At 47.7% G+C, this 14911-nt stretch overlaps 1 protein-coding gene across 2 annotated transcripts in view; it reads left to right on the forward strand.

Moving 5' to 3' along the window:
• The first annotated feature begins 7 nt into the window (after nucleotides 1-7).
• The window catches only part of Angpt1 (angiopoietin 1), a 178383-nt gene continuing 163479 nt past the window's right edge, over nucleotides 8-14911 (forward strand). Inside the window, exon 1 of one of the 2 annotated variants that reach the window (XM_010615722.3) lies at nucleotides 8-64. In XM_010615722.3, the coding sequence (XP_010614024.1) occupies nucleotides 35-64 (30 nt within the window). In that variant the 5' untranslated portion in view covers nucleotides 8-34. Of the gene's footprint in view, nucleotides 65-6115; nucleotides 6570-14911 lie in introns of those variants that run through there. The other variant, XM_010615721.3, reaches the window with a different exon arrangement.

Below are 14911 nucleotides of genomic sequence, written 5' to 3' on the forward strand. Positions count from 1 at the left end.
GCCCGCGCGCCGGCTGCAGCACCTGGAGCACGCCATGGAGAACTACACGCAGTGGCTGCAGAAGGTGAGTCGGCAGCCGGCCCACCTCCGCCCCAGGTGCCCGGTGCGGGCTCCCAAGACCCGGAAAGTCCCCGTGTGTGTACAGGCTCTATCGGTGTGTGCAAGCTCCCCCAGCCGTGTACAAGCCCCCCGGGGGTGTGTGTGCCCCAGGCTGGCATGACTTGGAACACTAAAGTTAGTCTTGATTTCGCTGCCTGTCAAACCCAACTACAGCCAAGAAAGCTGGAGTCTGTCAAGGAGCAAGTGGGCGGGAGAAGGAGTCCTCTTGGTGGTAGTAATGCAGAAACAGATCGATTTTGCCCTAGGGAACTTTGTGCAGCTAGCACTGGAAATCTTCACTAAATGTTTAATTTGTTCAACCTTTAATGAAATTAACATAAAGTGTGAGTAAACGTATAAACCACCTGTAGGCTATCTGGTTGCAGAAACTGTGTATGCAAGTAAGCAGACCTCATGTTAACAGCAGACTTGTTTCTGTGATGTCATAATGTATATATGTGTGAATGTGCCTTCTGTCCTTGAGACAGAGGTGGATTTAGTGTGAGCTCCTGGGAAGGGGCTTTGGTGTGTTCACACAGATGTGCACCTGCGGACTTGGCCGAGCACGGCACTCGGGCGCTGCCCAAGCCAAGGTCCTCTTCTCAGGCGATGGCTGTGGAGACAGGGTGGTCTCTGGGTCCCCAGGTCCAGGTGAATGCCAGGTTGAGTACGAAGCACAGGAATCAAAGTGAACAGCTTCATCCATGGTTTCTCTCTAAATCCCTGGAAAACTTTTGCTGAAATTATGCCCTTTACAAGAGCCCTTCTTGCAGCACGCTCTCTCTGCTCTCCGTGTGTGGTTGTCAGGTAAGAAGTTGTGTTGGGTGCTTGTGTTACAGGAGTGCCCTGCCTTTGCACAGATTTACTCTGTGCGTATGGGAGAAACACAGCCTGACTTCTCCAGAGCAGTTCTTTAGGAGAGCAAACCTCTGAGAGGATAGGAGATGGGAAAGGACAAATGCTCTTTTATTCCTGTCTGGTCACAGTGACTTAGATCCAAGCCTGCTGAATCACACCAAGTAATAGTTATTCTACTTTTGTCCACTAGGGACTGAACTAAGATCACTGTTACTTTATTTGACGCTTCAACTTCAACTGGGTAGTGTAGAGATTCCAAACTTGAAAGTGCAGTGAATCTTTTGCTGCTACAGGTGAAATAACAACAGGTAAGCAGGAGAAGAGAATGCAAACAAAATCTTGCAGACTTTTGATAATTGCAGCTTAATAGTCAAGCATTACTCATAGGAATAGTTTATAATAGGTCCATTTTTGTCTCTGGTTAGTTTATTTTCATAGTAAACAAATAAATTTGGAGAAATATCTTGTTATTCTCAGTATACCAATCATGTAGTATTTAAGATAATTCAATCATGGTAAATTAGTTTGGATTTTTTTTAGGGGAATAGGAAAGAAAGTTGGTCCCAAATTGCCCCCAGAATGTAGTATTTCATTTGCTTAAAACATACAATAAAATGGTGATTCAAACATAATGATGCATATTGTTTTGTTGCCATGCAACTATTCAGCTGTGACAGTAAACACATAATTCTGCTGGGTTTAAATCATGTACACATTTCATATGTTAATTTACTTTTCGAAATAAAGTTGATCCTTGTTTGCATTGTTCTTGGTCAATGATTATGGCACAGCTTTCAGACCCTAGCCAAGCATACTTCTGAAATGCTCTTTGGTTATGCAAGGTTTGGAAGAGTGAGTCCAGTTACTGTCTGCCTCTCCCTCCTGGGCGTGATCACAGCAATTGGGCTAGCTATTGTCCCTGCAAATTTGCATATCTTTTGTCTTTGTTAATATGATTGATCAGAAGATCAAGTGACCAAACAAATTCATTCACCAAAGAACCTGCTAAAGACTGTTTCCCTTAATGAGAAATTTTCTTCACTCCAACTTCTATTATGTCTTATATTTTTTTGTCTTTCACGTGGGTACTTTCTGACCATAGCCATCTGCTGTACTTGATACTGCAACCTGGACCACCTCTATTTTGATTCTACTGCACGTAGCTGCCTTAGGGTAAGAAGCAAGCACCTCAGAAACTGAAGCGATCAGTGCATGAGTGGAAATTCACCCATTTATTCTGCTAAATCATTAATCAAACCAAACACGGTGATTATCATGCAGCTCATGTCACCACTGTCAGGAGTTTCTGATGCAGAATAAATGTGCACTGTCAATGCTAGGTGAAGCTAGATGATAATTTATGCTAATCTAGCTCTGTTTTAATTTTTATTTTTATCAGTACATGTTTGGGGTGCGTAATGACCACATTCATTGTGGGGAGCCGGCACATGGACAAGACGCATCTTAGTTCTATTTTCATTCCTTTCCCACCCCTCTCTTCCTGGCCTCGTTTTCCCTGTCAGTCCTCTTCTCATTGAAGAGAACTCATGCAATCTTTAAGCCTGAATACTGGTAAAATAAGTATTTAAAAATAGTTTTCTTAAGACACTAGCTGTCTCTAGAAATCACTTTATGAGATGCTCTCAAATTTCATCAACTTTTTGGTCTTGCAGCTGAACAGGCTGAGAAAAAAATTATCCAAAGAGGCCAATGATTTACTGGTCACCTGGAGAAATGGCGCTGTTAAGACAATGATCTTGACATGGATTTATTTCAAGATCAACGATCTGTGTGGCTTGTAGGTTAGCATGAGGTGGGGAGAGAGTGTTCTCCTGCTTGTCAGACAGGGAAGAGAAGTACAGTTAACGTGTCCAGCCTCAGATTTATTGGGTGAGGCAGTTGGGTGTGTGTCTGCGTCTGACTCTCTTCTGTGGTATCACATTTTTCAGAATTACTAGCAACATGGTCACAATAAACAGCCTTTGTGTCTTTCCACTTCGTAAGGATCCTTCCTCACCTTCCTAAGATAGAGCAATGTATGGACCAGTGTCTACATCCTGTGGTTTCCTTTGTCCCATACTTTGAAAGTTTACAAAGAAGATGCATGTTTAAAACATAGTGTTCTAGCATTTGGGAAATCTTGGAGACTTTGTTTTGCTGGCTGGTGGCTGTGCAGTCAGTAGCCAGAGAGGATGCTCTTGTATTTTTATTTACCCCTGTGGAAGGCTTCCAAAACGTAACAATCAATAAGTATTTTTTAATCATTTGTCTCTAAACTTGAAGACAGTGTGTGTGTATGATTTATGCAAAGGTCGGCACCGAAGGCCATTTCCAGTAAAGGTCAGTAGGAGCCAATTCTTTTAAATCAAGTTGTAGAAATGTCCCTGCGACCTCATATGAATATGAGACTCCTGATCTTCGAGGGAGGGAGGAACCGTTCAGCTCTGTGCTAAGTTTTCAGTCAATAGGGTTTACTGCTTGCTTGTTCCATTTTAGAATCAGAAGAGCCAAGAAGGAATAAAGCTTTGGGCCACTTGCAGGCCAGGGCAAGTTCCTCCCTGACCAGCTCCCCTGGCGAGGATGGCTTTCAAGGCCCAGGCAAGGGGTCCTTTCCTGTGGGTGACAGCTGCCCTTGCCTTCTTTACCCTCCCTGGTCCCTTGTCTCAGGCGCCTTCAACCCCTATGGTTCAGCGCCATTCAGAGTGAACAAGGCCTTCAAATTCTGCTGCAGTTTCACGTTGCAGGAGGATGATTAGGCCCTGACCATGCAGCTCCAGGGCCAGCCCTCCCCTCCTGGCATCCACCCTGCCCCCAAGAGAGGCTTCTCAGAGGCTCAGACAGGAGCAGCAGCACTGCTTTTCCCACCCTTTCCCTGCAGACAGGCCCTTTTCCTTTCCTGCTCTGCCCTGCGGTTCTGCCTGTGTCTTCCCTCCAGTCTCCTGCAAAGCGCTCTCTGAGCCCCATCTGCCACTGCCCGGGTCTGCTGTGTCCTGCTGTTAGTTCTTCATGGGAAGCTGCTGTGTGGTGTCCCCTGCACACTGCTGCTGTCCCTTCCCAAGGACTTCACTCCCCAGCCAGCCACAATTGCCTGCGCTTCTCCCAGACTGAGTGCTACAAGGCAGACGGTCCTGCAATGCTCTCCAACTTTGATTTACTCTGTTATTTGTTCTCTGTAGTGGTGAATTGACTTTTAGAAAGATGCTCAGAACTTAGCAGGCAGAGGATGCAGGAAGCCCCCTGAGTTTGTGAGCTCCAAATCCAGATTCAGCCAGTTTCAGACCAAAAAATATTTTTAAAAATTGTGTCTCTAATGAAACACATACAGACTTCTCTGTCATTTTTCCTTGAACAGTGGTATGACACTATTTACATTATGCTGGAATGATCATCTAGAACTGATCGGAAGTGTTTAGGGGCACACACCAGCTGCTTACGTAGGAATGCGGGCATCTGGGCATCCCAGTGTTCCAGGTCTGCAGGAGCCCTGGAACCAGGCCCCTGGGGTCCCAAGATAGGATGGCACCTTTTCTTAATTGAGTGGAGAGAAATGAATGAATTCCACAAGCAGCTTTGAACTAAAATTAAATATATGAGAAATTGAGTTTCAACTCTCTTTCATATGTTACTCTGGCTATGCAATATGGGAAAATTTTGTTAATATTCCAAGTTTCTATCCTTTATATCAAGAGTCAGCAGATTGTACTTCGTGGCTCCGTGGGCCTCTGTTTATAATTAAATACTGAGTGCTGACTGGACCCTCAGCTACCTTTTGCGGGGAACAGTGAGGAATAAAAAGACAGTTTTCAGGACATGGGGGATGGGGAGGAACTCTGCCTCCAGTGGACAGACTCCAATAAAACCCCCCCGTTGGCCCACTTTTATTACCCAGTGAGGCGCAGGTGACGGGGGCAGCACGTGTTCCTTGGAACAACAACTACAGAGCCTGGGTGGATAAGGATTAAACTGGTGAGGAGTCAGATTTTCTCTACACCCGAATGCCTGTGTGTGGACAGCTGGCCTCAGAGATGCTGTTTTGCCTCAGGGTGCCAGGTAAGGCATTCTGCCCATAGCCAGAGGGCGTGTGGCCTTCCCCGTACTTCCTGCTCCCTGTTCCTGAGGCAGGATAGCACCAACCTGGAGGCTGCGAGATCTGAGATATGAGGCCTGGTCCCCAACAATAAAGTTTTATTAGAATAGAGCCACATCCATTCACGTCTAGGACTGCTTTTCTCCTGCAGCTACACCGCTGAGAAGCTGTGACAGATAAGTGGCCTATAGAGCCTAGAATATTTCATATCTGGCCCTTTTCAGGAAGGCTTTCTGAGCCCTGGTGTATGTCCCAAGAGGAGTGGGTATTGATGTGGAGGCCATTTCAGGGTAAACTGAGGCTGGTTGCTGGAAAAGCCCTGCCCTCCTGAAAGCCCTGGCAGAGCCTCTCTTTGGCTAGTGTCTAGGGGTACAGGCAAGAGGGAGCTATGGCTTTTCTTTCCCTCCACCTCATCAAGTGCACAGGGAAGAGTTCCAAGCAGCTGCGTGTTGGGAAGGGAACGCTCCTGAGAGAGCCGTGCCGAGGCGCTGGCCCCAGGTGCCAGGGAGACCCAGCTCGGAAGCCTCCTTCTGTCTCAGAGGCCGACCTGCAGCTGGGCCCTCACAGGGCGTCAGCCTCTTTTCTCCCCTGTCATTTGTGTCGGGTTCACCCTTTAGGGAGGAGGCCTTGGTCTCTGAAGGTGATGCGGGCAGAGCCACAGCGGGCTGCGAGGCTGGGGCACTGCAGAGCCTTCAGCCCTCGCGGTCTTTGCTGGTTTAGGAAGTCTTACTTCCATCTGGCCTCTCCTCTGTGTGGGCGCTTGGCAGCTGCTCCCGGGCTGGTCTTCTTCCTTTCCTTTTGTTAATACTGCAGGCTGTTGGTGTCATTTGCTATTCGTTAATTGCATTCTGAGTCATCCTTGACTTTTGTTCCAGTACAAGATTATCTTGTGCAGCAAAGTTGGGAAATTCCAAAGCCACTTTGGTTTTGGCCCCATGGCCGGAGGGAGGCAGGGCAGCCTCTTAGTGCGTAAAGCTTTTGTGTACAAACGACATGGCCTCTGCTATCAAAGAGGTCTGCAGAGAACGAACCTCTGCAGAATTTGGAGGCTATTTACATGTCTGGTGTGCGCCCAGTATGCTGCTCTCATTCTTATGTACAATAGCAGGGCTGGGAAGTTCTCGACCCCAGGCTCTTTGGTCCCAGTGGTTGCCTCGATGTCTGTGCTTCTCCCTCCAGTAGCAAAGCCAGATGCGGCCTGCTGGGGCTGATGATGCCGCCGACACTGCCGGAAGGCTGTGCAGATCTTTCCTTTGGTCAGTGAGTATTCAAAGACGTGAAGCAAGGTGGAGGTTACTTGCTTGTAACTCGGTACTCAGCTGTGCGGGCCACCGATTACCAGCCTCATTACAGCTGATGAACCGACGGGCTCACGGGCTCCGAATCTAGCATGTGTCTGACGGCGGCCGGCAGGGGACTGCAGATAACAACACGCGGCCATGTGGAATCGTTCCTGAAGGGACCCGTGAGCCCAGGCGCCCCGGGGCCCAGGAGGTCCACCGTCAGTTTCCAGGGATATCTGAGGGTGAGTCTGGGAGATGGTGGATTTCGCAGCTCAAGGATGTGTGTAGCCCCATACACTGGGAAGGGCACACTACAGAGCCTTGGTTTTGTTCCTGAAAGTTGACTGAGTTAAATTTCTGGGCCCTAAAAATTATTGGAGATTTTCCACTTCTGGAGAACCAGTAAGTCCTTTGAAATCCTGGTTACATTTCTTCTTAAAGCCCTTGGAGATGGTTGCAGAACTTTGTGAGACATCCTGATTTGGCCCTGGTCTTGCTTCCTCCCTCCCTGTTCTTGCCTTCTTTGCTTTGGTACCTGCGACACCCAGACCAGTAAGGCAGAGAGGAGAGGCAGGCAACCTCCGTGCGGGGCAGACCACAGGCTCAGAGGAGTGCCCCATCTCCCTCTTCCTCTCCCTCTGTCCTGCACCTGCTGTCCCCGATGCGGGGACTGGGAAGAAGGGGGTAAGAAGGGTCCTGGAGAGGGGAGCCTGGTGGTGTCCTGTCCCTGGGGCAGGGCGGTGAGGCCACGGGACTGTGCCGGCTTGCTTCATGGCAGTGGCTGTGAGTTCGGTCACAGACTGCAGGGCACAGGCAGGGTCATGGGGCTTGGCACACAGCCATCAACAAGGACAGGCAGCTGTTGAGCCGGGCAGCTGGGCAGATGTGCCCCACCCTCAGGGAGGTCCACAGGGATGGAACCTCCACAGCCCGCTGTGGAGAAACCAAAGCCACCGACGTGGGCAGACATGAAAGCCAGTGTGTTGCCATGTACCTGTCCCTACAGCAGTTGCAAAGACTGTCCCAGCAGGGCGCTGTGCTGTGCCCAGAGCCAGGTGGCCTGGCGTGGATCTGCAGGACTCCTTCTTTGCCGGGCCGCCTGGGGCAAATCCTCAGCTCTGTCATGGGTCAAACTGAAGCAGTGACAGCACGCCCATCATGCGGTGGTTGCTAATGATAGGAAAAATCGATTTTCAGTGAAACGAAGAAAAACTCACAAGGGTTACTTTGTGCAAGTTATGTGGCACAGAGATAGTTAGGTAACAGTAGTCATTCCTAGGGCAAGTTCCAGGAAAGGTGTGGGTCAGCCGACTGTCAGACCCCTGGAAGAAGTGTGTGCAGCAGCCAGGAGGAGGCGGGCAGAGTAGAACTGGCCCACTTGGCACATGAAGGAGCAGAGGCAGAGAGGAAGTCATGGTGGCCGCATTGTGGGGTGAGCAGTCTGGCTGGTGACTTGCGCTCTTCTCTGGCCCTGGGATAGGACACAGCAGCATCCCCTGTCGCGTCTGATGAGCGCTTGAGCTGCTCACTCTGTTCCTACTAAGACTGAACGAGGGCCCCTCGGCCCGGGCTCTGACCACCGCTCACCCAGCCTGCTCTGAAGCTGGGCTGAGCTGGCGGCGGCACACAGGTTGTGCACCTTCTCTCCTCCCTGCCGGTCTGGCGACAGTGCCCTCCAGCCTGCGTCTGTGGAAGCGTCTTCTCCTAGGTACAGACCTCCCCTGGGGCTGCTTATCTGAAGGCGTCCGCACCCAGGAGGCAGACGCCTCCTGAGTGTGTCCCATTCGGCGGCTCTCTCGGGCAGCTCCGCCTGGAAAAGCGCAGCGCGTTCTGGAATTTCACACGTCATTTGTGTGCATTCTGTGGGTCACCGGGGTCTGTAGAACTAAGAAGGGAAGCCTGATTTCTCAGGTGTCGCCCTTGATTTCACTTCCTGTCCTACTTGCCGCGGTCCCCATTACTTCAGGCATTGCTGGCATTTCTGTCAAAGGCCAGGCACACCGCTCCTTGCCGTCGGTGCTGACCATTCCTCCTCTCTGGTCTCTGCTCCTGGGGGCTGGGCCGGGGCTGCTTGCATGTTAGTTGCCGGGTGTTCCGCCGTGTGGAGAGCTTCGGGTGCCAGGTCCTCCTCTGCCCGCTCTTCCGGGGGTTCCCAAGCGGTGGGGACAGCACAGGCTGGGCAGTGCGCTCGTTTCACCACTCTGGCACGGTGGGGCTGAGGACACGCGCCGGCGGGCCCCACAGCTGGCGTGACCACCTACTCCATAGGGGAGAGTGAGTGAGTGTGTGCTGCGGTGTGCACGGCCCTCAGGCAGCTGTGTGGGCGCTGCCACCAGGGACGGGGACCCTCTCCCTGGCAGGAGGCTGGGAGTCAGGGCATCCACCTTTTCAGTTTGACAGCTCCTGTTGCCATCCCTGTGTTTGCAGTTTTTCTGTTCTTTCCTCCACGTGCTGGCTATGTGCCCCCTCTCCAGAGATGCTAGTGCTGGCTGAAGTGACCACCCTGGTGGGTTGGGCACCTGGTACTGGTGGACACAGTGTCTCTGCAGAGGGCCATGGATGCGCCTGTCCGGCCAGTGGAGAATGAACATCACAGGAGAGGTGACTGGCAATGAGCAAGAGGCCAGTAACTCTGTCTTGGGAGCAGCACCTTCTGCCCAGCAGACCCGCACGTGCATTTCACAGACCACTGTGTTACCAAATCCATCTGAGTGTCAGGCACTGAGGCCCAGAGGAGCCAGTGATGTTTGAAGTTTCCCCAGGGCGGATGTGGAGTGGGAATCCGGTCTCTCAGAAGCGAGATCCGAAGCTCTCACCCTTCTTGCCTCTTTGGCTTTTTCATTTATGAAGCAAAATTAATTCTTCATGGCAGGGTGGGGATGAGGGGTAGAGAAGAGGTTCAGCGGAGCAAGGATGCCTTCCTGTAAATTCCTGGAAAATGGTTCCCGAAAAATGACCTTCTTTAGCAATCAAAGCACTGTATCACCCATGTATGTGAAGAAGACTGTGGGAGGGCTGCTGCCCTTGGGAGAATTGCTTCCTAGCACCCTGCCTGTCCCTGGAAGGGTTTTCCTTTTGAATTGCAAAAATATGTCAGAGGCAAATAACTCATTTCTATTTTTTCAAACAAACGAGTTCCTTAGACAAATTACCTCAAGTTAGAGTTGACATAAGCATATAAATGAAGATAATATTTTAAGCTATTTTATCTCCATTTTTACTCAAAAACACTACATTATAGTACTGGTTATATTTCTTTCACCTGAAGGCCAAATAGGGATAAAATATACCCACTGGCCAAGTTCCTTTAATATTTTAGCATGAAGGAATTGGGGTGCTGTTTGGTTTGAGGGGTGACATTACTATTTATAGCCTGTAAAATGACCATATGCTTTATGTGTTTTGATTTTTTTTAACTTCTTCAGTGTGTAAAAGTAATCCTTGTTCTCGGGTTCATGTTTGGAGAAAAGAACAGAAAATTAAGACTTCTGAAGTGAAACTGTTGGTATCTCCTCCTGACAGCCAAGATAAACTAATGAATCTAAGAGACCTGGGTTCAAATGAATGATTACAGCTGACAGCAGAAGTGGAAATCCCACATGTGGCCTTGAATGAAGACAGCTCCTGAGTATACAGGAGAGCTAAGAAGTCTTCCGTCAGGGAGCAAGGGTGACTCATTTTGTTAGCGTTGTTCAGTATGGGATAAAAACCTTCAAACTTCGATTTCACAAATCACTCTCTGCAGTTTGCAGGGCAGAAGGTTACTGTGGAAATGAATTGTCCCAAGCATAAATTATCCCTCTGAATAAACACCTTCTCTGTCGTTATCCTGCTAGTTTGAAATGACTTCTGTTGGATCTACTTTTGAAAATCATGGCTGAAAAGGTGATAGAGACCTCTAAAATATTCACTTACACTATGCAAGTATATTATAAGACTATCTCTGTCTCAAATAATTGACCAGGTACATTCAGAGCCTCTTTTCTGTGCAGCACGAAATGTGCCTCTGACAGCGAGGCTGTTTCTCTGGCCTCCTCCAATTTCCGGTCACTTGAGAATCCAGGGCCAGAGGCGACTGGCCCATCGGCACCCATGTGGGTAAGGAAGAGTCTTTGAGGAAGGCAGAGTATGAAAAATTACAGTGTTTAAAATTTAGAACTAAAGAAATTCTACCACATTTGAGCACTGTAATTACACAAATAAAGTCAGTTTAAAAATTTAATAGGGTAGAAAAAGTGTGAGGAAAACAGGTGGAGCCCAGAACTAGAGGGTAAGTGGGCTTGGAACCTGGAAGGCTGCCATAGCTCCTGCTGTGCCTCATGCCAGCCTCTCTCTGGAACCCCTGGCCCAAGGCTGCTGGTCACAGCAATGCAGTTTCATCTCGTGCATACCAACCCTGACCCCGCAGCTGAGCTCCTGGTAGAAGTCACTCTGGGCTGCCACAGTCACACAGAAGAGCCACATGGAGAGGTGTGCTGGCTGGTGTGTCACGTTCGTCAGTGAGCCTCGCAGCGCCCCAGTCCCCACCACAGATTCCCCCAGATTCAGAGAGGAGCCCTGGACATGGTGGGGCAGAAGCAACGCATTCCTTTGTACTGGCTCAGAAACGTGGACATGTGGGGTTTGAGCCCATGAGTGTGTTTAGACCCGGGCCCTCGAGGAGGAGGCGGAAGGGTCCCCATCAGTAGGCCCCGGCCGCCACTCTGCTCCTGCTCAAAGGCCCGGGTCCATGGACACAAGCCCTGCCCTCCTGACCTCACCTGAGCGACGTGGACAGATGCCACAAAGTGGCTCTTAGACCGACATTTGGTGGCCTCTGCTCTTAGTGTCACATAAATCTAGTAATGTCACGTAATCTGCTCGGTGTCACATAAGTCTAGTAACGTTCATAGAGGTGACTTGAAGACTGCATATATCTTCGTGCCCCTTGGAATAAAATTGTCAGTAAAGATCATTCTGCCTTCCAAGCAGCATTTGTGAGAGGTCTAGGAGACGACCAAACCATGCAGCAGGCCAGAATTCCTGATTACCAAAGTGATACACGAATGAACCATACTGCCCACATTGTTCTGACTCTTTTGCTCATTTAAAAATTGTTGGGGCTGGGGATTTAGCTCAGCAGTTCGGTGGCCTGCCTTGCAAGCACAAGGACCCGAGTTCAATCCCCAGTACCAAAAATAAATAAATAAATAAATAAATAAATAAATAAATAAATAAAAGAGTTGTAAACACCCTAGAGAATTCAGCATCCCAGAGGACCTGTGCATGAAGCTGTTTTATACCTCTGTGCTACTCAGCCTGCCATGTGGAGGCTGTGAGCTGAAATCCAGATGCTTCTGAGGGCTGTCCTCCGCCCGGCTGACTGGTGATCTCCTAACCACAGGATGTAGCAGCATCCATTCTGTCCTGCAGTCTGGAATCCTGCGGTAAAATTACGCCAGCATCCGCCTTTCTGAACGGTGGTCCGGCCTTTGGGCTCAGGTGAAACGAGTACAGGAGCACTCTTTGCATGCATGAGGCGCTTGCTTGCATGTCTCTGAAGCTTAAGGGAAGACAGCATAACAGAAAACACGAAAAAACAGAGTGTTTTTATGTCTTTTGACACCAGAGTCTAAATTCTGGAATCATTTCCCAAGAAGATAGTTCAGCAGGAGGAAAAGCAGCTTGCACGTGTGTGTTTGTTGTGGCTGTCAGGGCACGCAGGTCGGAAGATGGGTATTATCTGTTACCTGTACCCTTCCACGAGGCCTGCACATGTGAGCTCTACTCCTAAAAAGGGAACTGGACTAAAGATAAACAACATTATTTACGAGCTCCAAGTGAAGAACTGTGACATTCCAGGGCACTCTGATGAAAGGTCACGACTTCAGCGATCGATCCCAAGACAGCAACTGTTAGAAAAGAAAATGCCCACAGGGTGCTGGGTGGACAAAGAGGTGATGGGCCTCCATACTTGGCAGTGGGGAGACAGCAGCTAGTCTCTGGGCGCTCAGTGTGTGCCACGCCGGGACAGGACCGGAGCGCATTATTTTATTGTATGCGAACGCTCACTGTACACAAACTGTGTGTGCTAAGACCTGGCCCGTGTGGAGCTGTTGGGAGGGAGAGTCTGTGCCTGTCTTTAGAGAGCTGTCGGCAGGAGCACACCAGTGCCATTAATGACAGGAATGCAGCTTTCAGGAGCAGCAATGAAGAATTTCTTCATTTTTTCTTTTATGCCTGGTTCACTGTGTATTGCCCAATATGAGCATTGCCATTTTTATAATCAAGGTAAGGTTAGCTGAATTAAAGAAATAATTCCATCTAGACTGAACCCAAATAAAAATAACCAAGGAAGACAGGGAGAAGATGTGACCTTGGGGCCCTGACCGTGTTAAAATTGCCCATCATGGTTGTTCTCAGGGCAGGAGAATGTGAAAGGGCTGCGGTAGAAGCAGTGGCAGGATGTTTAGGAGAGGAAGCCTGGGAGACACATGGAGCAGAATGCGGCTTTGAAGTCTCTGCTCTTCCTTTCTTCCCGCTGCTCTTTAGGTTCCGGCTGCATCGAAATCCTCAGTGCTGTTGCTTCCTCACGGTTGCTTCTCCTTCCTTTGTTTCGTAGTGAAGTTCATTGGTCCATTTTAGGTGTACAGTGCAGTTACAATCAGTGTTGGGATCTTATACCTCTACGTGACTCGTCTTGGTTCTCATTTTTCCTCATCCCCAGTCCTCCCTTCAGCCCCTCCACACTTCTCTGTTTACAAAGACATTGTTTCCATGTTTTCCCTTTTCACATATTTTTATTTTCCCTTTTTACCTTTCCCTACTTCTCCCACTTCCTGTACTCCTTTAGACCTTTTCTTCCTATTATACAATAGCAATATACATTTTGATCCTAGTTACACTTTTAGTTTTTCACACCAGAGAAACTATTTGGTATTTACACATGTGTGTCTTACTAATTTTACTTAAGAGTATGGCTTCAATGTGCATCCACTTAACTATAAATCTCTCTAGTTTTTCAGTCTTTATGGCTGAGTAGTACTCCATTTTATAGAAAAAACACATCTTCTTTATCCAGTCTCCAGTTGATGGGCAATTGGGCTGCTTCTAAGTTTTAGCTACTACAAACTGTGCCACTGTAAATATGGGTGAGCATATATCACTATGGTATGATTCTTTTAATTATTTGGGGAAGATACCCAGCAGAGGGATAGCTGGGTCAAAAGGGACCTCTAATCCTAGTTGTTTGAGGTATCTCCACACTGATTTCCACAGTGGTTGCACTAGTCTGCACTGCCACCAACAGTGAAGAAGGGTTCCTTTCTTTCCACAACCTTGACAGCATTTGTTATTGGTTGATTTCTTGATAGCAGCCATTCTTACTGGTGAGGTGGAATCTCAGTGTTGTTTTCATCTGCATCTCTAGAATGACCAGTGATATTGAACATTTTTTCATATGTTTATTTGCTGCTTTTACTTCTTTGAGAAATGTCTGTTCATTTCAGATGCCCATTTTTGAATTGCGTCTTTATATTTTGGGGGTCTGGGATTTTTTTTTAGTTCATTATATATTCTAGATAGTAGTCCTTTGCCTGAAGGACAGCTGGTAAAATTTTTTTCTCACATTGTGTGTTGTCTCTTAGTGGTTTCTCTTGCAGTGCAGAAGCTTTTTAAAAAGATGAGATCTAAGTTGTTGATCATCTGTGCTAGTTCCCATGCTACTGAGGATTTGTTCATAAAGTCTTTTCCTATGCAAGTATCTTCAAGAGTTCTACCTAACTTATCTTATAGCAAGTTAGTGTTTCTGTTTTAAGATTTAGATCTTTAATCCACTTGGATTTTAGTTTAGTGTGTGGTGAAAGATAAGGGTCTAGTTTTAATCTTTGACAAGTTGATATCCAGTTTTTCCAACACCACTTGTTAAAGAGGCTATCTTTCCTCCAGAAAGGGTATTTGGCTCCTTTGTCAAAAATGAAGTAGCTGAGTACGTCAGGAGATGTTTCTGCATCTTCTGGTCTATTCCATTGATCTTCAGGTCTGTTTCTTTGCTAGCACTATGCTGTTTTGATCACAGTGGCTTTATAGTATAGTTTCAAATTGGGGATTGTGATATCCCCTGCCATGACTCTGTTGCCTAGAATTGCTTTTGCTATTCTAGGTCTCTTTTGATTCCAAATGAATTTTTGGATTGTTTTCTCTAGTTTATGAAATATACTGTTGGGATTTCAATAGGGATTGCATTGAATCTGTATAGCAGTTTTGGTAGTATGGACATTTTCACTACATCGGTTCTTCCTACCCAGGAACAAAGGATGTCTTTCCATCTTCTTATATCCTCTTCAATCTCTCTTCTTTTTAGAGTGCTGTAGTTTTCAGTGTTGAGGTCTTTTGTCTCCTTTTTAGATTGATTCCTAGATATTTCATTTGTTTTGGATGCTATTGTGAAAGGGATTGTTTCCCAAATTTCACTCTCAGTGAGTCTGTTATTTGTATACAAGAAGGCTATTGATTTTTGAGAGTTTACCTTGTATCCAGCTGCTCTACTGAATCTGTCAAGTAGAGAAGTCTTTTGGTGGAGTTTTTTGGTCATGAATGTACAGTA

The sequence above is a fragment of the Fukomys damarensis genome, unplaced genomic scaffold, assembly GCF_012274545.1.
Source record: "Fukomys damarensis isolate Sample0158 unplaced genomic scaffold, DMR_v1.0_HiC HiC_scaffold_5, whole genome shotgun sequence".
Lineage (NCBI taxonomy): Eukaryota > Metazoa > Chordata > Mammalia > Rodentia > Bathyergidae > Fukomys > Fukomys damarensis.